We start from the raw sequence: 26,266 nt of genomic DNA, 5'->3' as shown, positions 1-26,266 counted from the left end.
TTTTTTTTTTTTTTTTTTTTTTTTTTTTTTTTTTTTTTTTTTTTTTTTTTTTTTTTTTTTTTTTTTGTCCTTCTAGAACTTCTAGAATTTTTTAATTTACTAATGGTAATAATTCTTTTTGTATGATAACCTACCATATTTAGATAAAATATTTTTAGTTTGGAAGCAAGTAATAATTCTTTTTCATTGGCGTGTTCTTATAAAAGTGGAAGTGTTCGTCAAGAATACTTCATTAGTGCATTCTTATAAGAGTTGGAGCGTTTTTCCGTTTTAAACACTTGAAGCCAAAAATACTCTATTATGTTAACAAAATAGATATCTATTATAATCCATTTCGTAACTCTTTATTTTCAACATATCTTACAAAAATTAAGCTTATTAACCATACAATATTAGATGTTAAATAAACACTGGGATGTGAAGAACAAAGAGGGTCACATCAGCCCAATAACTTAGAACTGTCCTATTGGAAAGGTGCCTCATGTGGTGGTTGGGTTTCCAACCCAGCTTGGATGGGTTGCACCATGAAAATGACCCCTCAATAATGAACATATATTACAAACATCTGCTACCACCCACCTGCTATTGGTCCCCTTTCTCACACTCAGCTCACATCGCTTTCTCGAACCCTCCATTATTGAGTATAGTCCTAAGGTTTTTCTCGACTATTCTGACAAGATAACAGTATAATTTTATGACATTTGATTGTCATGGTAACAACGTGACCTTCTATATTTGGTTGATGTGGTAAACTTTTCATTTTCCTTTCATGGGTGTTCGTAAGGAAACTTATAGGATATTAAATTGTAGAAAAGTGGTCGATTATTGTGGGCAACCCATGGTGTTCAAAACTAGAAATGAAAGGCTGGAACATAATCTAACAATGGTTGGAGTGGAAAACAAGAACAGAGATCAATGGTTTAACAAGATTGTGTGTTATCAAGCAATGGTTTAACAAGATTGTGTGTTATCAAGCAAGGAATGATCACGTAAACACTGAGATTATTCTGAGATCAGTTTAGAAACTCAAAGTACTCGAGAAATTTTAATTTCCATATATATACATTGAATACTAGTTTGCTAGTGATTTACATTCCCTATGAAAAACTTCCCAATTTTTGGGCTCTAAACAATTTGGGTTTCACAGTGGAAGCAGAAGTTCTAGTACTCAGTCGGCTGTGTATAAAGAGTGCTAATTGAGTTCTTGAGTGCTAATTGAGTTCTTGAATCCAGCTATTGTATATTGTATCAGCTATGTGCAGGAAGGTTGAAAGTTTTAGAGCAAGGGAGAAACCAAATTACACCTCGTCTTCGTCGTCGTTAAGCTCGTCCCTTTGTCTGCGCATTCGTGCTCCCCACGACATGCTTGCTCCTGAATCTTTGTTCATGCTTCTTCTCCTCAAGCCTGATAGCTGATCCTGCCAAAGGCTCTTCCACCCACTTTTCACTTCCATTTCCTGAGTAATTCAAGGAAAGAATCAGACAAGTGCATATTTAATTTAGGAAATTCTGATACAGAAACTACAAGAATTGATATCTGCCATATGATTATATCCAGGAATCATAATTTTGTCTTGATTATCCCTGTTTTGAAGCACTTAGGTCATTTGAATTAAGAACAGATTATTTTAAGAAACGATGGTGAAGTAAAAAATAATAACGCCAAAACGTCTTGTGTGACTTTGGCATTTTGAAAAGTATAATAGAAGCATGCGGCAAGCTTAAGCAACTAGCAAGTGAGACAGAGGATAGAATCAAAAGATCCTAAAATTATGGTTAATCAATTGCTAAAATAAATTCCTCAAAGAACATTTGTATATTGTCAATATACCTCTGTAGTTTGTAAATTATGTTTCAACTAATAGTTTTTTTTTCCTTAAAGAAATACCAGATGATGTTCTTCATCTAATTACCTATACAAAAACAGGTCAAAAATCGTAGAAGCTAATCAGGTCAAAAATCAACTCACTAAAACGAAATAATTTGCCATGAAATAAGGTAGAGAAGGCATCCGATTCCTAATTGATTCAGAAACCAAATTGACCTCAAAAATCGGCAAGAAATGTACCTCGTTGTTGCCACGTCTTCGAGCAGAGAAAGCAAGGTGAAGGCCTCCCAACATGTCTCTATCATACAAAGCTCTCATACGAGGATCAGACAACGTCTCGTACGCCTCCTGAACCTTGATGAACTTTCTGGTATACTCCTCGATCCTATCCGGCGGCGAGACGTCCGGATGATATTTCAGAGCCATCTGCTTGTACGCCTGCTTAATCTCCGCCATAGACCCCGACTCCGGTATTCCTAAAAGATCGTAGAAGCTAATCTCAACAGCGTCGGAGACAAGCGCCTCGTTGACGACGGCTGCCTTCGCTCTGACGCAAAGAGAAGGATTCCGTGTCGATTTAGGAAACAGAACCTGCGAATTTCCTACCGACGGAGAGGCTCTTCTCGGAGAGAAAATCGGAGGCATCGCCGGTACAAAGCAACGTGAATCAGTACCAGATAAAGCCAAACCGTAACCACGCATCTCTGTGATTTCTTCTTCCGATTATGTCACTGAAATCTTCCTTTGATGAACCTTCACCACTCGCTGGTTCGTCGACTGCGGAAGTAAGTACGGAATGAGCAAAAGCAAAAAAAGTTCCTGTGAATTTCTTGTCTGAATTAGCTTCCCTCGTTACGGTTTCAATGGGGTTCTTAGCTGACATATATATATATATATATATATAAATCTAAAGGACGCCATTTATTATTTATTTATTTTTAAATTTAAAAAAAAAATGTGAGGTTGGGATTAATTTCTTACTAATTTATAAAAAATACCTTTTAATTTGTCGTTTCTTTAAAATAAAAATATTCTTATTCTTACTTTTTTTTTTTTTTTTATTTCATAAATATTTTAAAATTATCTCTAACATTTATTTAAATATTGACATGACAGAGGCCTAAAACGTTTGATTAACAAGTAAAGTTTAGCCTATAATTTTGTATATTTCAATTTTATTTTTATTTTTTTTAGTTAATATAAAAAAATCACCTGGCTCAAAGAATTTGGTCCATTTTTATTTTTATTTTGGTTTTATATTATTTTTAAAAATTTTAATTATTAATTTTGGTTTTATTTTTTTGGTACGGACATAATTAGATGAACTTAGATGTTAATTAACCATGATAATCATTGATTTATGAGTATGTTATTATTTATTTAATTATTTTGGTTGTTATTATTTAAAATTAATTTCAAGGGGCTTAATTTTGTGAGCCAAATCTATGGTAACCCACCCCAGGTTTCACAAGCCACTGTATTTGAAAACCAACTAAATAAAACCAATGGTCTCGTTTAACAACCCACGTGGCACGTAGCTTTCTCAAAACTAATTTCCCCAAGATTTGGAAGAAAAGAAAATTGACTTTTTAATTTGAAATTTATTTTCTTAAAATTATAAGAGATCAATAATTTTATAAAATTTAAAAAGTCAACCAATGATGATTCAACCCAGACAACTCAAACCAACCCAACTCGAATCATAGGGGTTGGGTTAATATTTTGGGTTGGATTGAGTTTATTTTTCTGAACCCGAATTGATTTGGTTTGATTTCGGATTTGGGTTCATGGGACAAAATAAGACAGGAGACGCATTTTAGAGCATTGAGGGAAAAACCAAATAAGATAATATTTGTTAGTGGTGGGCTTGAGCTGTTACAAATGATATTAAAGCCAGACATCAGGCGGTGTGCTAGTAAGGACACTGGACTCTGAAGGGAGTGAATTTGGTGGCGGTCCCACATCGATTAGAGAAAGGAATGGGTCCCAAAAGGGAGTGGATTGTGATGTCCCACGTTGATTGAGGACGAAAAGAAAATACTATTTATAAGAGTGTATTAGTGATTTATATGTTTTTTAAATTGTAGCTAACAAAATATCGAACCAATTTATTAATTTGAGAAGATAATAATCGATCTCAATGTTAGAGAATCGGAGTTTAAGATTTATTATTAATAAATTATTTTATTTAAGAGTGTAATTATTGAAATGGAAATTTTGAAGAGGGTAACAACTTCATTATTTTTCAATTTTATAATTATTTTATTGTAAATAAATTATTATTATTATTATTTACTATGATCAAATATTTTTTTTATCAACTATTCTTGAGTCTTGAAATTATAAATGGAACAGTTTTATTTATTTGTTTGTTATTATTATTATTATTATTATTATTTTCTGAAGTAATTTAAATAAATAAGATTATACAGATGTGATTTTTTTTTTCTGAGATTTCACGCAGTTGAAGAGAATAATTAAACATTATTCATAAAGGTGTGAAAACCTCTTTTCAACACATGCATTTTTAAAATAATGAGATTAACAACGATACGTAATGAACAAAAACAGACAATATTTGTTAGCAATGGATTTGTAGCTGTTACAAATGGTATAAGAGCAAGACATTAGATAATGAGTGAGGACGTTGGGCCCCAAAGAGATGAATTGTAAAATCTCACGTCCGAAAACAAAATTTGTAATTAGTTATTTATGATTACTCGAGGGAGGAAGAAGAGTATTGGCCCGTAGGTCCTGACACAAGGTTAGAATTCTAGCTCTTCCAGAGTGGTATCTCACTGATGGCTCGGGCCCCCCCGGAAGGGGGCCTTCTTCGCCCTCCACCTAAGCTGCGCAGGAAAGGCCCAAAGCCAATCACAAGGAACAGTGAAGCTTCATAGGGTCTTTCTGTCCAGGTGCAGGTAGTCCGCATCTTCACAGACATGTCTATTTCACCGAGCCTCTCTCCGAGACAGAGAATAAATATTATGCTAGGTTACACAAAATAATTTTTATTTTTAATATAATATATGTGCAATGTAAACTCAAATTTCCATTTTTGATGTTTTCCAAAATGGGCCTTAAATTCATTTTTTTATAAAATGGGCCTAAGTCGGTCTAACCTTATTGATGGGCCGAAGTCCAAATTTAGAAGGCCCAAGCCCAATATGGAAACCACAGGAAGTCCTAAAGAGCAAAGTTATAAGAACAAATTCTCACCGCCCCGCGTTTCTTAAACCTCTCGACGGCCGAGAGGAACTGCCGCGCCAAGAAGAACCAGAAGCCGAAGAAAGCCAGAGCTCTATTACACTGCCGAATTCAACTCTTTCTTCTTTCTAATTGTATTTTTCTGCCTAGGTTTTTTTGATTTTAAGCTCCTGAAGTTTTGATAAGCTCGAAGAGTTTGATCTTCCCATGGCGACGGCTTCTCACGCAGTAGCTGTCAAGTCCCTCAATAAGTCCCCTGGTCGCCGGCGTTTTGTTGTAAGCATTCTCTTCGCTGTATATCTTCAGGAGTATTGTATTTATGTTTTGTGTTGATAATTTACTGGTGCTTAAGTTTCGCTGCCATGAAACCATTACAGTTAAGTGGATGGTTTTTGTTCATGTTTTACTGATGCTTTCCTACTCATATCTAGTAGAATCTAGTGTGTTTCTTGTGGGATAATTATTCTGGCGGGAGCTTTTGTTTTTCCCTTGAACTTTATGAATGTGCACGTTTGTCTACTGGCTAAAGCGGAGTTTTCTTTGTTCAGTTATCTCTGTTCTTATATCAGGATACTGGTTTTTAAACCCTACTTACTAGTTCAGACTATTTTTTTTTAATAGAAAATAAGCAAGTTGGTGGTCGTTATCCAATTTTTCTTTTTCTACGAGTCTCCCTTTCTCTAAATAGTTTATGATAATTATTTTTGTAAACAGATTTTAGATTTCATATTTTCTTTGTTATGCTCTACAGTTCCAGACATTCTCTCAGAGATTACAAGAAATTGACATCGATGTATACAGAAGCCTCAGTAAAGTAAAGTCCGAGCCATCCGAGGGATCCTCCTTTTTCCGGGACTGTCTTATGGAATGGAGGGTATGCTTTATTAACTTTCTTTTCGGAGGATGGTGGTTTCCTTTTTTGTCCTTCTTAGTTGCTAATATTTTTATGATATATGTCTAATATGGTTTGGTATAAACTCATTACTCGGTTGTCATTTTATCACAACGTGCGCGCTTTGGTTGATGAAATAGCTATACTCTATCATTTATGATCAAAAGCATCCCCTTTTTCTTCCCCTAAAAAATAAGTAATGATATCAACTACTTGGATTTAAATGAACACAAGATTAACCCATTAGAGCTATTAATTTGAGCAGGAAAGGTGACCTTAAATTTTGATTTTTTTCTTTCCTCCGAGTTAGTTTATTGAGAAGGAATAGGATAAATCAGGAGAGATTAGAAAGAACAAGTATCACTGCATATGTAATGCCTATAGATTTTTGTTCATGGTATTGTTCAATAACAGTTCTGGATGAAGCTGGCTTTTGATGTTAATTCTCTGCAAATGTGGGTGTTTCATGCATTATTTTTTGTTAGGGACTCAATTTAGCGAAGCAAAAGATTTGTGCGGTTATTTAGCCTTCTCATCTGCTATAAATTTTATTATCTTTTTTCCATAAAAAATCTTGCCATTCTCTTCTCCAATACAGGAATTAAATACTGCAGAGGATTTTATTTCTTGTTACGAAGAAATCATTCCTCTGGCACAAACATTACCTCTGGTTATACTGCACAAGGAGTCCATATTTTCAAATCTTCTTTCTAGAGTACATATAAAAGGGAGGCTATCTCTGGAGCCTATATTGAGGTGTGCCAAGCTTTTTTTTTAAACATCCTCGTCTTGCATATTATACTTTAGTTTTGACATTTATGTTTATGTTTGTAACTTGTATTTTAGTTTCTGTGATGAGTACCATGCAGTTGTGGACTTATATGCTCAGAGTTATTGTTCAATCTCCATACCATATCATTTGTTAATATAATATGTACATCAAATTTGTCAGAACTCTTCAACAATATTGCTTACCAAGCTATATTTTGGTGTAAACTGTTTAATATTTTTTACTTCCTGTAGTTATACTACCTCCCTCGTTGTAACTTGGGAAGGTCTTTTGTAAACATAATGAATATTATATCCCTTTTGTAAATCTAAATTATCAATGAAATTGTCTCTTATTTTAAAAAAAAAAAAAAAATTCTTAGTAGGGATGCAGCACCAATCCTCAGCCTACCGTCTAAAAACCCTTGGAAACACTCTTGTAAAAATGATAGCAGAACTTGTAGGTCTTTCACTATTGTCCTTGCAGGTCAATGATTTGCAGGGCAGTGAGATATGTAGGTTCTTTTCATGGAAACATGAAGTATTTTCAAAGCACAAGGCCACCTCAAAGCAACACGCCCCTTCATCGCTTCGAGGCGAAACAAATAAATGCATAAATAAATAGTATATATAGAGTCACATAAATGTCAAATCCTTAAAGACTTAGAAACATCAAAATGTCAAAAAGTTAAACAAAAATCAAGTTCCGTGGTTCCAGAACACCTTGAAGTTATTAAGAATGAACAAAAAATAAAAGTAAAACATCAATTGTCAAAATTATCCTCCTCTCCCTCTAAGTCTAAGGCCTCATCTAGTGGGAATATTGACAATATCCCAAATTGACATTTATTTCACCTCAAAATAAAAGAAAAAAAGCATCTAAGGCCTTGTCAAAGATAAAAGAAAAAAGCGTTAATTGTCAATTTTTTTTTACAACCAAATTGACATTTATTTCACTTCAAAGTGTGCTTCCTTTTGGAACCTGATCTCATAAGAGGTTAAAAAACGTCTGTCAAGTTGGAAGAGTGCTTTCTTTCCCAAGAGTGGAGTTTAACGCTTATCCAATTGTGTGGGGTGGAGTCCCAGTTTTTTTCTGAAATTTTCTCACAATTTCGAATATTGTTTCTTATGCTACTTCTAGTGAGGTATGTATCTTAGTTATCTTTTATGGATTGGGTTTGAAATTGTGATTTTTTATTTTTTTAATTTCAGGTTGATTGCAGCTTTATCGAGAGATCTGTTGGAGGATTTTTTGCCGTTAGTTCCTTCTCCTTTGGACTGAAATATCTTGTTTGTACTTTTGTGCTTTATCACTTATTTCTTCTCCCTTAGGGGTTCCGTAAGTTTGATCGGCATTTTTTTGTCAGTCGCTTAGTTTTATTTTCTTGTTTTCCTGTGCCAATTTCTTTTTCCAAGATTTGTGGACCATAGTGTTTGATTGTTCATTCACAACCATATAAGTTACCATCTGCAACAGTTTAAACAATATGTAACATAGCTACTTTTTATTCCTTCTACTTATTTTATGTCTTATGCTATCAATCATTGTGTGACAGATTCCTGTCTCCATTAACTGATGCATTAGTGTCTCTCCTAGAAGGTGGTGCAGCAAGGGAGCCAGAAATTGTTGAGCAGGTTTGTCTACATTATGCCTTCTATTTTTACGTATCAAGTCATTGATACCATACTAATTTATTCCAAAGCTGGATCATGTTTCTTGCAGATTTTTACATCTTGGTCATATATTATGATGCACTTGCAAAAATATCTTACGCGAAATCTTGTCCATTTGCTAAAGTAAGTCTTCCTCTTTTGCTTATCATTATATTGTCGTGGTGAAGAAGAGAATGTATCTGTATATTTTTGAAGGCCCCACATCTATACCAAGCTTGCATGATTTTTTTAAAAATCAGTTTCTTGTATAAGCTTCTGCTTGTTGGGCCGTTGGTCTAGAAAGGCCTATTTCTGTGATGGTGGTTTTGGGGTGGGGGCTTAATTCGAGGCAAAGTTTACATGGTGAGGGTAGAATAAACAATAGAGGTAGCGTTGATAGAAAATCATGAGCTTAGTCAGAATCACTAGTGAAAGAAAGAAAGATTAGTGATAAGGTGAAAAGCAGCCACTATGGAACTTTTATGTTTTTTCGGTTTAGGAATCTTATCCCAATATTCTTTGAAGATGAGTTGAAAGCAAAGCTCGTGAATCATGCATATTTGTTTAATGTATGTGTGTGCTCATGCATGTTTATTTTAATTTTTAAGGATTACTGTGCCATTAAGACATTACCCCAAAGAGTACATTCAAGATTTCATGGCTGAGGCGACATCATTTTTGTTGCGGAATGCACCAGTTGATCAGCTAAAAAATGGTAGGACTTCTCAATATTAAGCTTTTTGGACATTATTTTACAGATCTTCCTATTTTTTCTGCTTGGTAGTACACTTAATTAATTGTTTACCAATTAAAAGAAGAATGAAGATAAATTGAATCTCTCAACTTTATTTGTTTTGTATTTATTTAGATACATAATTGGGGGGCCTAATATGTTGTCATCTTTACTGTTTGGTACACGTCTTTCAACTTCAGTGGGTGTAAATATATATACATTTGCTAGAAAAACTCTAACATCTATTGTTTCCTTTGTATGCTTGTTAGCCTCTATTCGTGATAAAGTTGTCACGGCAACCTATCTCTTCTCTAATTTGCTCACCTACTTAATTCTTCATATAGGCTAATGTCACAAGGCTTTCCCTCGTAACACTATATATATTGAAAAATGATGAGTGATTTTATTGTGAAAAGAAGTGGGAGTATCTCGCATCTATCATTTGGTCAATTGGAAAGGATGTTTCAACCACAAGAATCTGGAGATTCAGTCTTAGCCATATGAAAATGTGTTTTAGTTTGTCTCCTTTTGAAGGGCTGTTTTTTTATACGCATTCTTTCATTTTTCTTTCTCAATGAAGTATTTTTTCTCATGAAAATGAAATTTAATCTCTTATTGACAAGTGACTTCAGAGAATTGCTCGAGAATTTCTCCTTGTGATATTCTCTAGGAGCATCCACAGTATTTTAAAATACACTTCACTTATGTCAAAACTTCTTTTCAAGTAGTTCAAAGATTTTTATTGAGATGATGTATTAAGACTGCATCATAAAGTTGGCGAGGTGTTGTAATTTAATATCCAGATGCTGGCTAACTTTTGATTTTTCTGAAGATATAAAAGAAAATTTATTTTACTTAATAAAGTTATTCAAAATTTTCTGTTCAATATTCCATGAGGCTTACCAGCTTGCTCTCAATATACCCCACTTTACAATTGAAAAATGTGTTTCATTCCTAGTCATCCACGAAAATAATCCACCCTTCTGATCTTAAAAGTTAGTGTCACTTGTCAGAGAAAGTAATAGACTTGGACCTAGTTGCCTTTTACACTTGCTGTCAGAATAGCTGTTCCTTCTACTGTTGATGTCTATGTTTTCGAGTTAAGGAAGGGGAAGTGTTTGAGATATTGTACAGGAAGCCCTAATTGATGAAAATGTTGGTATATTCAGTATATTAAAGTGTCCTGGCTAACTGTCCTGAAAATTCCTTACACACACACACTTGTTGATCTATAAAGCTATATAACTTCCTTATCAACATCTTTAACGTTTGTCACCTTTTAATTCATGCAGGAATTAAACAGATAATATTGGACGTTGTTAAAAAACCTTTAGCAACTAGAGAATATGGTGCTAGTGCTCTGCTATTTCACACAATGAGAGGAACCTCATCAAGGTTTCATTCAAGAGCGGAGCTGGTGTTTCGCTTTTTGATCAGTGGTCCTACATTTGAAAGTGGCCTAGACTCTAGCCAAGGTGAATTTCTTTCTATGGAACATACTAGTTCCATATATTGCTAAATGTTTTGTCAATTCTTTAAACCCAGCTCGTAGTGTATTTGTTACTCAAGGGTGGCACTCTGACATCCTGCTTTGATGTGCTGGCTTAATGGCACCTTAACTTCTCTTATTAAAATGCCATATAATCTGTACTTTGAAAAAGAGAGAGATAAAAAGGATATGTCCCATCCTTGTTCCATTAGTAAATACTGTTGTGTGGTTTAATGAGTCAATTATAATCATTACTTTGAGTACTGGCCGTATCTTTCTGTCTTCCGAGGAGTTTACTGCAAGTTATTTTCCTCTTATTTTTTGTGTGTATCTCTATTCCAGGTTCAGACGCTATTTTAGAAGTGATCAAGTGCGTGTGTCAGAGATTATGTGAAGAAATGGAACCCAAGGAATTGGATATGATATGGAAATGCTTGTTTGAAGAAATAAAGGATGCCATTACAAGTGGTTACGTGCTTCGAATAAATCAACTTTTGATGCTGCTTACTTCAGCAGTTCAGAATGTGAATTGGAAACAAATTTCTGGTTAGATATCTGAAATACTCCTTCCAATTTTCAAGCGTTGGCCATATTTGTAAAATTCTATTATTTTACTAAAGCTACTAAGTTTATATGTTTCACAGATTACAAACCAATGCTTGAGCTTGTAGATTTACACATGATGAAATTTATCACAACTACAAGCCTTACAATGGAAGATGGTTTATCCAAAATCATAGATTCGATTCTGCAATTAATGTTGGTTATTCTTGATGGTCTTCTAAGTTCTGAGGACTCTCTATCTATTTCTAATTGTTCGTTGCACTGGGCTCCAATATTTCAATTAAATAGCAGTTGGTATGAGCAACTTAGCCTTCATGAAATGACACTTGGTATGTGTTACCTTTTATATTTTTTAACCTTAGTAACATATTTGAGGTCTTTGTTTCTAGTTTATTGACTTTTGTACGAGAAGTAATGGGGAAGGACACTAGTGTACTATGTGCATTCAGAACTAACATCTTAAGGTATATATCAAATTTTTTTTTTTTTTTTTGATATTCTATTGCATAATTAATTGAGATATCTAATGGGGCTACTACTGCATTTTCAGAACAATGAATGAATTGTTAGAATCTTCCCGTGAAGAGGTTGTCTATCTTCTTCTTTCCTTCTGTGAGAGATTACCAACAGAAGTGTTATGTACATCCGATGAAGAGGTTCCAAGGATTTTGAACTTTTTCGAAAAGATTCTTGGTCATTGGATTAAAGAGATAGCTGATTTCATGCAAGGCAGTTCTAATGATATCGATGAATCTGAGTTGGCTATTTTTTGGGGTGTTATTCGTTGTTGTCCATATATTCTAAACTTTCAAGCCAGTTCATCCTTACTAGTGGACTTGATTGACGCACTTGATCGGCTTTGTACAGTTGAAGGTACAGTTTAATCATTTTGTCTCAAATTAGTTTATTTCATCTTATTTCTTTTAGGTCAGTGATACAAGTTTGATGAGTGTAAGATTTTTTTTTTTCTAAACAAAAAACTCATAACAAATACCTGTTTCTCTTATACAACAACTGGGAAAGTGCTTCTGGTTGCAGACCTGAAGGGCTTTGATGTTTAGTTTATTTTTTACATATGCTTACATAAATTATATATATAAAATATTGCTATGCTTATTTTTATTGCTTTAGTTGAGGCCGATACTTTCTTTGTGCTTTGTTTTTTTTCCCCTTTTCTATGGGGAGGTTCTTAATTACAGTTGGTTTTTGTCATGATCTTTTAGGCAACATATTTGGTGTTCCTGAAGAAAATTGGGAAAGCTTAATTGGTGCGACTATAGGTTCTTACCTTAAGTTGCTCTCCCATGAGAAGGCTGGGCTTGAAGAATCAAAAAGGCTTGTGTACCTTGCAAAAAGATATAGCTCATGTTCACAAGTTTTGGTAGCTGTAGCTGATTATTTGGATTTTATTCATGGGTAGGTTGAATTTGCCTTCTAGACCTTTTTTTCCCCCTTATATTTTCTAATAATTATTTCATCGCTAAATTGATTGTTGAAAGCATGTAGCATCCCTTAACCATGTCAATTGTAGGCCAGCATTGGAAGTTGACGTTAGCAAAAGAATTTATTCAGAAGAGTTTCAAGCCGATAAAGTTGAGGATGCAGTACAAGTGTTTGCAGATAATCTGCGTCACCCAGATAAGGGGGTTCGTATATCTACTCTCAGAATCTTGTGTCACTATGAGCCTTTGCGGTCTGAAATCCGTATAAAGGACCCTGCAATTGATAACGAGATGGAAACTGAAAATTTGGAATCATGCTCCTATGATTCGGTTGGCAGTGAGGTAAGTTTGTTCATGGTCCTTTATTTTCCTGTTTGACTTTGTGCTTTAGAGCTTTGGGTTCACTCTCTAATTGTGTCAGGTTCTTCGGCTGCTCCTTTCTATTGAATCGACTCCTGCTTCAATATCTACGAGCAGAAAGATTATATTATTAATCTCTAGAGTTCAGATGGTCTTGTTGTCTGAAAAGATTCCTGAGGCTTACTTATTGGTTGTTTTGAATGGTATTATTGGAATTTTCCAAAACCGCTTTAGCTATATTTGGGATCAAGCATCTGAATGTCTTGCCTCTTTAATCAGAAGACACTCAAGAGTTGTGTGGGATAAATTAATCTGTTATTTTCAGCAGTGGTTATTTCTACTTTATCAACCGGACAGAGAAACCGTTGAATCATCTGATGAACTACATGGTACGCTCTCGTGTGCCATTATGATTTTTTAGGTTCATATTTCATTTAAAATAGTCTTCCTTCTGATGCTTCGTTTTGGTTAGTTGCAATTTTTAGAATGCACAGTTAAGTTCCTTGTTTCAGTGGAGTTTGTCATTTTATGAACAGAAAGTTATTTTTTTCATATGTAAGATAATTGCTTTGTAATACGTGTTTCTGTGCAATAAAGATTGGCCTCTACTTGCTTTGTTAGGTGTTTGTATTAATTTTTTGAAATTCTTCACAATTTGTATCTTTCAGATCTAGTCAGATGTTTCCGCTCATTTGTTGTTCCTTCACCAGACAGTACACCACTCTATACTCTGCTATCCTTGGTGCTCCAATCATTACAAAAAAATTCGACTATTGTTGAATCTCAGTCTCGTCAGATCTTGCCTCTGTTCTTGACATTTTTAGGCTACAACATTGATAATGTGGAAAGGTGTGATTTATCATTGGATTCATATCTCATAATTTATTTTTGCAGGCGCAATGTTTATAATGCTCTTGCAATTTTCTTATTTACAATATTTTTTGCTTGTCTGTTGAAAATACAGTGTGTATTCATTCAAACAATATACATGTAAAAGCAAGGAGTGGAAATGTGTGCTCAAGGAGTGGTTGAACTTGCTGAGAAATGCCCGTAACCTGAAGTCATTTTACAAGAGTGATTTTCTTAAAGAAGTTTTGGAGCAAAGGTCGGTGTGTTATTTAATGAAACACTGTTCTGTTCTATTTAATGTCAACGTTTAATATTGAATTATCTTTTTGCCAATATATATTTCTTCCATAAAGGAGACTGCTGGTTCTTTTTTCTAATGATTCTGCATATACCCGCTTTGGTTGAATCTTTCTAGGCTTTTGGATGATAATGATGCTGAAATACAAAGCAAGGTCCTTGATTGCCTCTTAATCTGGAAAGATGACTTTTTGATTCCATATGAACATCATCTAAAAAACTTGATCTCCCCCAAGACTTTGAGAGAAGAACTTACAAGGTGGAGCTTGTCAAAAGAAAAAAATCAAATTGATGATCGGCATAGACCTAATCTCTTACCTGTAGTTACTCGCTTATTGATGCCAAAAGTCAGAAAATTGAAGGTTCTTGGTTCTCGCAAGGTAATTTTTTTATCAGGTAGTATATATGGTTTAAGATGAATTGTGCTGATGCTCCATATAACATTTTTGTTATTCCTGACGTTATAGTAGAACATGCACGTATGGGTTATTGATGTTGGCTGATTGCTAATCAGTATGCCACATTTGATTATACTCGAGTGATGCTATTGTTTATGCTGAAGCATTTGACTTGCATGCTTAGGTTGTTTGGTTTAATTGATTGACTAGTTTAACATATTTGGTTAATTTTGAACGTTCTAAGGGTTTTTAGTTTGTGTGTTGTCAAGAAGGATGACTTGTCTTCAATTTGATAGTATGGGTGGCTTATTCTTATATATTATGGAATCAAAATCACCAAAAAAATACTGAGTTTGATATTTCTTTTATGCCAGCAAGCCAGTGTAAATCTTCGAAAAGCTGTCCTTCAGTTCTTTGCACAACTTGATACCACAGAGCTTCCTCTTTTTTTTGCTCTGCTATTGAAGCCTTTGAACATTATTCCAATGGAGGCTGATGCTAGTGCTTACTCACGCCCAGTTTCAATGAATACTTCAGCAACTAACATCTTAAAATACTTCTCAGCAGAAAGTATAGTAGCATTGTCATGGAAGAAGAAATTTGGTTTTATGCATGTTATTGAAGAAGTTCTTGCAGTTTTTGATGAAATGCTTGTTAGTCCATTTCTCAATATGATATTGGGTTGTGTTGTCCGAGTATTGGGAAGTTGCACATCAAGTCTTCACGCGGCAAGGAAAAATGAAGAGTCTTTAGTTGAAAATGGAAAGATGTGTGACAAGAATTCACTTGAGATCAACAAAGAAACCGCATCCCCTGGCCTGGTAATGCTTCCATCCAGATAAGCTGTTTCTTTAATATCAACTTCCAGTAAACTTCTTGAGGCTCCTGTAAATTTCCTGAGGATCTTTTTTTTTTTCTCCCATCATAAAGTGACTGCCTTTTTATGGGAGTATTTCGATCTGTGTTTTTGTCATACTGTCTCCCCTTCTTTACCCAGTTTTGAATTGAGGATAATGTTAAAACCAGCTCTACTTGGTACCAGCTATCTGATGAATGTGTAATTAGATTCCAGTCTAAATAGATTTTTTACTAGGTTCTCATTTACCTAATAGTCAAGGTCGTTAAGTTTCAAGGTCCACTTGTTACTGGTTCTTTTCCTTCATGAATGCTAAATGCTATTGCTTTTCCTAATCCATTGATTTTCTCATATCTATACTGATTACATCAGATTACTAATTATGGAACTCGAAGCTCTAGATACTAATGATGCTTTTTTCTCCTAAGCAGACCAGTACAGCCGTGAAGCAGTATAAAGATTTAAGGTCTTTGTGTCTCAAAGTCATTTCTTTCGTTCTCTACAAGTACGAGGATTACGATTTTGAAATTGAGTTCTGGGGCCTATTTTTTATGTCTGTGAAATCTTCAATTGAAAGTTTCAAGCACGAGGGCTCAAGTAGTGAAAAGCCAAGTTCACTTTTCTCTTGCTTTCTTGCCATGAGTAGAAGCCACAAACTTATGCCACTATTGGCTAGGGAGAGGAATCTTGTTCCTGATATTTTCTCAATCCTCACCATCTCAACAGCATCTCAATCCATCATATCGTTTGTTCTTCAGTTTATTGAAAACCTATTGACATATAATGGTGAGTTGGATGACAATGACAGTGCTGTCAGAAGCGTTCTACTTCCAAATCTTGATTCACTTATTCAAAACTTGCATGTTCTTTTCCAAAGTGGTGATGCTAAAAAGCGGTATGTGTTTTTATCCATGATGATGTGCATTATTGTTTTCACTGTTAAGATTATCTACCATGCTAAACACCAGCCATCATTTTAATAATTTGTGTCTACTTTTACTTTTTGGGTTAGAAGATGGTGTCGGCTTGGTACAATAATTTACAATTTAACATGTAATACCCTATTCTGTAAATTGTTAATAGATGTGCAATCCACGTGATTCTGTTGTTCATTGCATAATAGATGTCCTAATGTTCGGTTCATTTATGTATATACTTAAGTTCCAAATGTTTGGTTCATTTTTGTAATTGTGGCTAAATATCTATTTCAACATTCGGACTAAATATATACTTAAGTTCCCAACGTTTGGGTCATTTATGTATTATCTTTTGTACCTTGTATTTATTTTAATGTTTTGCACTGTAGAAAATTACTTCTGTTTTCCAATTATAAAAATTATTTTTTGTAATTATGAACAATATTTTAAAAGGCATTTGATTCTCTTACACCTTGGGGTTTGCCTCGAGGGGAGTCTCTAAGGATTGCAAATGGATTATTTTATAATCATTCCCTTGTCATCATGTCAGGAAATTGGTAGAACACCTCAATGGACCAATGATAAGAATTTTCAAATTACTCTCGAAGCTTGTAAGGGATCCACTGCATGCTAAGATGTTTGTTGAAATCTTACTCCCATACTTAACTCAAACTAGACATACTTCTGGTGAGAATATTTTCCTTTTTGTTTTTAGTTGGAAAATACTGTAAGAATTGACTCAAAAACTTAGAATTGGAGTTTTTTTTTAACGATTTAAAGCCCCTACTTTCCTTGCAGGATCTCATGCCGATACTCTGCAAGTAATTCAGAATGTGGTTCCCATACTAGGGAGCGAGAGTACAACAAAAATCTTGAAAGCAGTTTCTCCGTTACTGATTTCAGTTGAGCAAGATTTGCGTTTGCTTATTTGTGATCTTATCCATGCTCTTGCAGAAGTTGATTCTTCCATCCTCTGTGTGGTAAAGTTCTTCTAGATGCATTCGAGTTCTTTCTGTTGATACTATTTTGGTTTGTGATCTCTTAGAACGATAATGTTGTAATTATTCTATCTATTTTTCATATTCTGTAGGCTCAAATCATCCGTGGTTTGAATGCAACCTCTGCTATGGACATTGGTGGCCTTGATTTTGACACGATTGTCAATAGTTATGAAAAAATTGATGTGGATTTCTTCTGTTCTACCTCAGTGGAACACGCTTTAGTTGTTCTATCACAGTGCGTGCATGATATGTCGTCAGAAGAACTAATTCTAAGACATAGTGCTTATCGGTCTTTGCTCTCTTTTGTTGAATTTTCTTCTTCAATTCTTGGTCAAGGAGGGATGGGTCACCATGAATCAATTGATAATACGACATTACCCGACAATAGCTGGTTGAAAGTAAACATCATGCAGATAACAAAAAAATTCATTTTGAAGCATATGGGGCAAGCAATGAACAGAGAGACCTCTATTAAAAAGGTAGGGAGTTATATTTTATACTACTTACGGCCCTGAAGTAATTTGTTCAATCCAAAACTTCACATTTTTTGTTCATTCATGAAAGATGTAAATACAAAGCTGATACATTGTGGAATAACATGTTTGTTAAACTTTGGTTTATGTTCTTTATATTCTACAACAAGAACAATTCATTATTAACCTTGTATCGAAGGATAGCGAAGGGATTATTTTAGTTAATATCACGTGGATGTTGTACATTGGAACAAGGAAAAGAAAATGGAAGAAAAAGAATAGATTGCATATAAGTCCACCCTCTTTTCTTCCATATTTTTCTTCCTCTCTATTTTAGGCATGGATAGATGGTTTGGGGATCTCTACTTACAGCTTCTTAAACTTAGAAGTACAGTGTTATCAATTATCGTTTACATTTTCCTCTCTGATCTTCTTTTATGAATTGTCTGGTTACAGGAGTGGATGAATTTATTGCGAGAAATGGTGTTGAAATTTCCTGATGTGGCTAATTTATGTTCGCTGAAGGCCTTGTACAGTAAAGATGCTGAAGTTGATTTTTTCAGTAACATAACCCACTTGCAGGTGAATTTCTGCTTCATATATCGGTAAAATCTGTTGGAACAAACAATTACCACTGTGCTTCGGAGTAGCATTACTTAACTTTCTTATAAGCCCGTCACCAAAATTTTCACTAATTTCATGATGGAAAAATATATTGCTTCTTCAAACATGTACGTGGTTTTTTTCTAAATTAAAAGGGATGCATACAAATACTTATTTTGTGGATGAAACATAAATTTTTAAGGATAGATTATTATGACTCCATTGACTCAAAAGTAGTCCCTTTGAAATTGTTTTAATTGACAAATTTGATTTCCTATAAAAAAAAATTATTTATAACTTCTCGTTGTGTTATTATCTTCATTTCACATTGATTTTTCAAGGAATGTCTGATATGTTGCAGAAACTTAGACGAGCAAAGGCACTGATTCGCTTCAAAAATACTATCAGTACCGTCAACATTCCTGAGGTAGTTTCTCTAGTCTTAATATTAATTTTACTATTAATCTATTGATTGGGAAGTTTCTTATGTTATCCTCACTTCAATTTCTCTAAGGTCATCACAAAGAATGTCTTTGTGCCGCTGTTCTTCAATATGCTGTTTGATTTACAAGAGGGAAAAACAGAGAATATTAGAGTTGCTTGTATAGAGGCAATTGCTTCAATTTCTGGCCAAATGGAATGGAAGTCATATTTTGCTCTGTTAAGAAGATGTTTTCGGGATCTCACTAAACGCCCAGATAAGAAAAAGGTTCTGTTGCGCTTGATATGTTCTATTTTGGACAACTTCCATTTTCAAGAGAATAATTCAGTAGTTGGGTCAACACGCTTATGTGGCAGTACGGTTGTGACAAGCGATATGCAAGCATGCCTTAGTAAATATGTGTTCCCAAAGATACAAAAATTTATGAACTCTCAGTCAGAAAGGGTTGATATTTATGTTCATCTTGCTGCACTAAAGGTGTTAAAATTACTTCCAGAAGATGTTATGGATTCACAACTTTTGAGCATCATCCATCATATTGTTAACTTTTTGAAGAATCGTTTAGAAAGTGTCCGTGAAGAAGCTAGATCTGCACTGGCTGCTTGTTTGAAGGAACTTGGATCTGAATATTTGCAAGTTATAGTTAGGGTTTTGAGAGGATCTCTAAAGCGTGGGTATGAGCTGCATGTGTTGGGGTATACACTCAATTTTATATTGACTAAGTTCTTTACTGCCCCAGCTTTTGGGAAGATGGATTATCTTTTGGACGATCTCATTTCTATTGTAGAGAAAGATATCCTTGGAGAGGTCTCCGAGGAAAAGGAGGTTGAAAAGTTGGCCTCAAAAATGAAAGAGACAAGGAAACAGAAGTCCTTTGAGACACTGAAATTGATAGCTCAAAGCGTAACATTTAAAAGCCACGCACTTAAGCTTCTTAGACCCGTTACTGATCATATGAAGAAGCATCTGACACCAAAAGTTAAAGCCAAATTGGAAAATATGCTAACTAACATAGCTGCTGGTTTTGAAAGCAATCCTTCTGTCAACCAAACTGATCTTTTAGTCTTCATCTATGGCCTCATTGAAGATGGAATAAAAGTTGAAAATGGACAGGGTGAAAGCACTTCATTGCTTGATGCAAACAAACGTTCTAAAGATGTCTCCAGAGGAAAAAATTTGTCATGTCAGATAATACTTGCTAAGTCCCCCTGTTCACACCTTATTATGGTGTTTGCACTTAAGCTTCTGCATGGGTACATGAAGAAGATGCAACTTGGAAAAGAACACGTTCCGTTACTATCAATGCTTGACCCTTTTGTTTCCCTGTTAGGAAACTGCTTGACTTCTAAATACGAGGATGTTTTATCATTAACTCTTAGATGTCTCACTCCATTGCTGAGATTGCCTTTGCCATCTGTCAAATCTCAAGCTGATAAAATCAAGGGAGTAGTGTTAACTATTGCTCAGAGTTCAGTAGATCCATGCAATCCACTAGTAGAATCATGTTTGAGGTCATTAACTGTGCTTCTGCGAAATGAACAAGTTACACTTTCCACAGATCAGCTGCATTTAGTAATTCAATTTCCATTGTTTGTCGATATTCACAAGAATCCATCTTTTGTTGCCCTTTCACTTCTAAAGGCAATTGTTAGTTGCAAACTTGTTGTCCCTGAGATTTATGATCTTGCTATTCGGGTAGCTGAATTGATGGTGACAAGTCAAGTTGAACCAATACGGAAAAAATGCAGCAAAATCTTACTACAATTTCTGCTTGATTACCGTCTTTCAGAAAAGCGCTTGCAGCAACATTTAGATTTTTTGCTCTCCAATTTAAGGTGACCAATGAAATTAAGCTAATCTTCTTTTATATATTAATTTTGTGTTTGGTTCTGTCTTTAGAAGATTTTCCTATGATTGTAGGTATGAGCATTCAACGGGAAGAGAAGCTGTTTTGGAGATGCTTTTCACAATTGTCGTTAAATTTCCAAGAACTGTGGTGGATAGTATTTCTCAGACATTATTTGTTCATTTGGTGGCTTGCTTGGCTAATGATCAGGATAATAATGTTCGGTCTATGACTGGTGCTGTAATTAAGCGTCTAATAGGTTGCATAAGTTCTGGTCCTCTCCATTCTATACTTGATTACAGTCTATCTTGGTACTTGGGAGGAAAGCAGCAACTATGGAGTGCCGCAGCACAGGTGAATTTCTTAAATAAATGTTTTCTTTTGAGCAATTTCATGAAATACTTTTCTTTTGAACAACTATGGAGTGCCGCATAAAAGTTTTAAGAAATACTTTTCATTCAACTTGCTAGATTTTCAATTTCTCAGTTAATATAAGGATATGTATTAAGCTTTGATAGGCAACGTGCTTAAATGATGCTATATTTACAAGTATACTCTTTTTAAGTAAAAAAGTAATTGTTCTGCTACGAATGTAGATAATGATAAATGTTAATCCCCAATGTATATGTGAATTGATGTTGATTTTTTGAGTTGCTTCCACATTAAATATTGAAGCTAATTAATTGGTACTCAGAGTTACTGGCACATTAAATTTTTCTTAAAAAAAATCATTCTGAATCATCAATTTCAGATGCTCATTTTTGTGCTAGTTGTTCTTTTTATCTCTCTTTTGGTAATCTATTAGCCTCAGGCTTTAAGCTTTGAGTTTCATTTAACTGATCAACTTTCTTCATTTACCATCTCTTTCATTTGGAGGAAAAAGAACAAGCGGAAGATAACGATATTAAAATTTTTGTCGGTTGCCTTGTTGGTGGTTGGTCACTCATATAAATATAACTAAATTAATGGGAAGAAAGGATTTGACATTATCTTTTTGTACACAGGTATTGGGATTATTAGTTGAAGCTGTAAAGAAGGGTTTTGAAAGATATATAAGAACTGTGTTGCCAGTTGCCAGAGGCATTCTGCAGTCTGTTGTTGATGTTACTACGAATGATCAAATAGACATTTTTGCAGAAACAACCACTACCTTTTGGAAGGAGGCATATTATTCGTTGGTGATGCTAGAGAAAATGATGCACCAATTCCCGGAGTTATTCTTTGATAAGGATTTTGAGGTATGTAGCTATCAATTCCTTCCCTTAACAATCTTTATGTTTCATTAGGATTCTATTGCATGGAGGAGCTTTTCCTGGTATGCTACAGACGCTGAACTACTGACGAACTTAGACAGTAGTGAAAATTTTATTGTGGGTCTACTACATCCTTTTGGTTTCATTATCTACAAAACCTAAAAAAATACTAACGTAGGAGACCCTGGTTTTATAATGAAAAGGTGCCTTGGACCACTAAGCATGTTTTTATGAGCATTCATAGAATCATAACAAGGAGCTTGACTTTTCAGAGCAAATGCCTCTTTTTTGTGGTTGATCAGTGTCATCTGGTGGTAGGTAGTTGAGTGCTTATTAGAGAAAAGAGTCCATGTACAACCCAAGCACAAACTAAACGTACATTATCTACTGCTGGTTCATAGCTCTTTTTTAGCCTTCTTGTGAAGAATCCACACGAGAGCATTAGTTGCTTTTGCAATTTACTTGAAATAATATCCTAACTAGTTTGACTAACCACCATGATTGAACACACCATTATCAAATTTACATCTCTTTAAATATTTACATGTTTTTATGGGAGGTTCAGGCAGAACGTTGGTGCCTTTTGTAGAATGCAAGATAAATGGTCCCTTACTTTTTTAAAAAGCCTGCACTTACTCCAAGACCCAGACTCTCGAGGCATCAAGTGTTTTTCATATTAAACTCCCTGGAAGATTTGAACACGCAACTTTTGGATAGGTGTTACTCTGAGTCTGGGATTTAGCTAATGGAACTGTGGATTCCTCTTTTGAAAGAACTTTCAACCTACATTTAAGTATTTACTGTATCTAATGCTTTTGTTTGGTGCATTATTAGATTGATGTTCACAGTTCATCTAGGCATATCGTGGTTGATTGTTTATGTTTGTCTTCGTTTGAGCTCATTGGTGGACTAAACTTTTCTTCCAAGTTCTTTGCATTCTGATTGTTGGTGCTGGTTTCTGTTTATGAGTTCTTCAAAAGAAGGCTCCTATTTCTATTATGCCTATTTAGTTGTTTAATCACCTTGAGGGGCATAACAACAGCATCTGTTAAATCATAATATTGAAATGTCCTTGTAGTATTTGAACTTAGGTGCATATTAATTTTATTGAATTATATATTTAATTCCATTGTATTGCGTTATTCTCCCATATTTGGTCTCACGTTAACATCTTTTACTGAATGTTTATTTGTAAACCATTAACGCAGTGGATGCTTTTAGCTAGATTGCTGATTCTTTGTATTTCTCTCAGGATATATGGGAAATGATTAGTCATCTGCTTTTGTACCCGCATATGTGGATACGTAGCATCTCAAATCGCCTGATAGCGTCATATTTCACTACTGTGATTGAGAATAGCAGAAGAAATTCTGAAAAATCGCTAGGAGATTATTCTCTTATGAAGCCAAGTAGACTCTTCTTAATTGCTACTTCCCTTTGCTGCCAGTTGAAGTCGGACCTCACAGATAAAGATGCTGATTTGATTGTCCAAAACCTTGTTTTTACTATTTGTGGTTTGCATTCTGTGATTGGAAAAGTGGAGAATACGAATTCATGTCCGTTCTGGTCTACGCTTGAACAACCCGAGCAAAGGCTTTTTCTCAAAGCATTCCAGTTGCTTGACTCAGGAAAAGGAAGAAGCATGCTTTTACCTCGAATGACTGGTGTATTCGACCAAGATGATGCTTGTCCCGATATCTGTTACCTTCTCGTCTCGAACTTGCTCAAGCAGATGGGGAAGGTTGCTCTTCAAACAGATACTATCCAGGTTATCTCCGAATGATTTCAAGTTTAGTTAACAATTTATTTCCACCTACCTACGATTTCCATTAATCATGTGTCCTGTTTCATGCAGATGACTATAGTTTTCAATGTCTTCCGCAATATATCATCACAAATTGGTGCAGAAGATTGCGAACGATATGCTTTCGAAATTTTGCTGCCTTTATATAGAGTTCGTGAAGGGTTTTCCGGAAAGTTAATTACTGGTACAATTTCTTTCCTAGCAAAACTTTTCGTACCCTTTTTCTTTTTATCGTCTTGGCTGCGACCAGAACTATTGCAATTGTGCATCTAGCTCATTGTTTATCCTTCATGAATAGCCATAGATTTTATTATTCATTATTCATCAAACTCCTTTGAGAACCTGATTATTATTTACCAATGAATTTTTTCCTTGTTTTTTTTTTTTTTTTTTTTTTTTTTTTTTTTTTTTTTTTTTTTTTTTTTTTTTTTTTTTTTTTTTTTTTTTTTTTTTTTTTTTTTTTTTTTTTTTTTTTTTTTTTTTTTTTTTTTTTTTTTTTTTTTTTGTAGATTCAATGGTACAGTTGGCACAAGAAGTTTGTGATAAAATACAGAATTGTTTGGGCATTCAGAAATTTGTACAGGTGTACAGCCAGATCAAGAAGCGTCTCAAGGTCAAAAGGGACAAGAGGAGGCAAGAAGAGAAACGCATGGCCGTCGTTAATCCTATGCGAAACGCGAAAAGGAAACTACGAATAGCAGAAAAACAACGTGCCAGCAAGAGAAGGAAGATAACAACGATGAGAATGTCGAGACGGATGATGTAGATTAGATGTAGCAAAGGTATCTATTGTCATCACTAATACTAACAGGTATATTTCAGCTCTCCGGTTAGTTAAGATCTTGGGACGTCGAGTTTGAAGGTATCTGAAGGATCAAAACCATACAATTTTACCTCCCAGACGATGATGTTCTAATGTCTTCCCGGCACCGTTGAACGCACGAACTGCCAGCCACAGGTATCGTCCCAGCTTTGTTCATACAAGAACTGGCATGAGAGGATTAACTATTCGAGAGACAATTTTCCAGCTGTGATCTTTGATCAACTAGGATTGTAGCCGTCGTAGTTTGGCCTGTGGTATTGGCAATTTTTGTTCATTTAGTGTATAAATTATTTAATTTTATTAGGAATTTTGGCCTGTATGCTTCCTTGTCATATATATTTTTGTTACACTTAGAGCTTAGATGGCAAGAAATTGGAGACATTGTTAACTTATATATATAATATTAATTTCTTCCAAAAATAATGCAAATAATTCTCCCATTTCTAAAATTAGTTTTAAAACTGATTATGGCTCTTAAAATTTTAAATTGTTTCATTATTTAATCTATCTTTTGAAAGTTATATTTTAAATCATTAAATTTGTTTCATTTTGGTCTTCAGACGTTTAAAATATTTATTTTTTGTCTGAAGTTTAAAAATAAATTTTGTTTGTTCCACTATTTTTGAAGTTGGGCATGCTAGAATAAATTCAGAACTTTGGATAAAATAAGTAAAAGGAAAAAAATAAATTATATTATCACATGTTTGGTTATTTGTTGTGACCCAAACAGAAGCGTTTTAAAATCACGAGGAGGTTGACAGCGATATGTAATGAGTCAAGTGGGAGGACAATATTTGCTAGCAATGAATGTAGGTTGTTATAAATGTTATAAAAGCTAGACACCGGATAGTGGGCCAGCAAGATGTTGAATTTTCGAAAGAGTGGATTGTGAGATCTTACATGGTTGAAGAGGGAAACAAAACATATATTTTAAGATGTGGAAATCTCTCCCTAACATACACGTTTTAGAACCATAAGTCTGATGGCGATCGTAACGGGCTAAAGCAGACTATATCTTCTAGCGATGGGGTTGGTTTGTTACATTTATACACTTCGGACATTAAATTCATAGCTCCTCCTTGGATTTGCAAGCGAGTTTACCAAGTCTGTTCGTTTGTTTTTCTTTTCAAAATAGTGAATCTACCAATTCTTTTTGAAAAAATTATTATGATGATAAGAATACAACCCATAATTTACACAAGATTTTTTATCATACATAGAATTCTTTGGTCATATTGAAATTTCAATTAAAATTTTTAATTGTATTTAATCAATGGTTATATTTTAAATATTTTTAAATTTATTTTGAAATTTCATATACTTTTGTTACTTTCACTAATTAGAAAAAGATTTTTTTTTTTAGCTTTCATGTGTTAACTTAAAATTAAATATACATTATTCTTAAAAAAAATTAATATTAGTAATTTCAAAACTCACATTATTTTCATACAAAGGAACGAGATCTTAATCTCGCATCAATTAAATTACGAAAAGAAATTAATGATATATATAAGAATAGTTATCTTTATTCACGTGTGAATTATAATAAAAACTAATTAAGATATTAGACAACTTAGCTACTTTGAAATAAACATTTAAATTTAAAATTTAACAAAATTTAACAAAATTTAATATAAACTGTAAATTCATCAAAAACTAAATTTTATAAGGAAATTAAATTTGATTTAGCTCATGAGATAACAATTGAATAAATCTTTTAAAAAAAAAATCTAAAATTTCAATTCATTATTAAAGACGCATGAGAGTA

General features: G+C 34.2%; 2 protein-coding genes across 2 annotated transcripts; one reads left to right on the top strand and one right to left on the bottom strand.

Annotated features, from left to right (window-relative positions):
• Positions 1-1,005: 1,005 nt before the first annotated feature.
• LOC111494708 (chaperone protein dnaJ 20, chloroplastic) lies at positions 1,006-2,689 on the bottom strand. The gene is made up of 2 exons (XM_023144673.1): positions 2,069-2,689; positions 1,006-1,457 (listed from the first exon to the last, which is right to left on the bottom strand). Exons 1-2 carry the CDS (start codon positions 2,528-2,530, stop codon positions 1,299-1,301), a joined length of 621 nt encoding a protein of 206 aa, XP_023000441.1. The 5' UTR covers positions 2,531-2,689; the 3' UTR covers positions 1,006-1,298.
• Positions 2,690-5,065: 2,376 nt separating this feature from the next.
• Positions 5,066-24,853, top strand: LOC111494258 (small subunit processome component 20 homolog). Its single transcript, XM_023144155.1, has 31 exons — positions 5,066-5,311; positions 5,787-5,909; positions 6,526-6,683; positions 7,908-7,952; positions 8,252-8,330; positions 8,419-8,492; positions 8,957-9,063; positions 10,374-10,556; positions 10,913-11,116; positions 11,215-11,428; positions 11,524-11,598; positions 11,685-12,007; positions 12,358-12,550; positions 12,666-12,918; positions 12,998-13,325; positions 13,605-13,785; positions 13,901-14,041; positions 14,201-14,462; positions 14,855-15,301; positions 15,768-16,231; positions 16,804-16,940; positions 17,052-17,233; positions 17,344-17,733; positions 18,184-18,309; positions 18,692-18,757; positions 18,845-20,607; positions 20,693-20,972; positions 21,623-21,856; positions 23,124-23,639; positions 23,727-23,859; positions 24,185-24,853. The coding sequence occupies exons 1-31, from the start codon at positions 5,243-5,245 to the stop codon at positions 24,439-24,441; spliced, it is 8,007 nt and encodes a 2,668-aa protein (XP_022999923.1). The 5' UTR covers positions 5,066-5,242; the 3' UTR covers positions 24,442-24,853.
• The last annotated feature ends 1,413 nt before the right edge of the window (positions 24,854-26,266 follow it).

Source organism: Cucurbita maxima, unplaced genomic scaffold, assembly GCF_002738345.1.
Source record: "Cucurbita maxima cultivar Rimu unplaced genomic scaffold, Cmax_1.0 Cma_Scf00020, whole genome shotgun sequence".
NCBI lineage: Eukaryota > Viridiplantae > Streptophyta > Magnoliopsida > Cucurbitales > Cucurbitaceae > Cucurbita > Cucurbita maxima.
The sequence above is the reverse complement of the archived record's forward strand: the minus strand, read 5'-3'. Positions and strand labels throughout refer to the sequence as shown.

Coding starts and splice junctions, on each gene's coding strand:
- LOC111494708 (XM_023144673.1), bottom strand. CDS start 2,530: ATGCGTGGTTACGGTTTGGCTTTATCTGGTACTGATTCACGTTGCTTT. Junction 1,458..2,068: donor GAAGACGTGGCAACAACGAG/GTACATTTCTTG, acceptor TGAATTACTCAG/GAAATGGAAGTGAAAAGTGG.
- LOC111494258 (XM_023144155.1), top strand. CDS start 5,243: ATGGCGACGGCTTCTCACGCAGTAGCTGTCAAGTCCCTCAATAAGTCC. Junction 13,326..13,604: donor ATCATCTGATGAACTACATG/GTACGCTCTCGT, acceptor TGTATCTTTCAG/ATCTAGTCAGATGTTTCCGC. Junction 16,232..16,803: donor AGTGGTGATGCTAAAAAGCG/GTATGTGTTTTT, acceptor TCATCATGTCAG/GAAATTGGTAGAACACCTCA.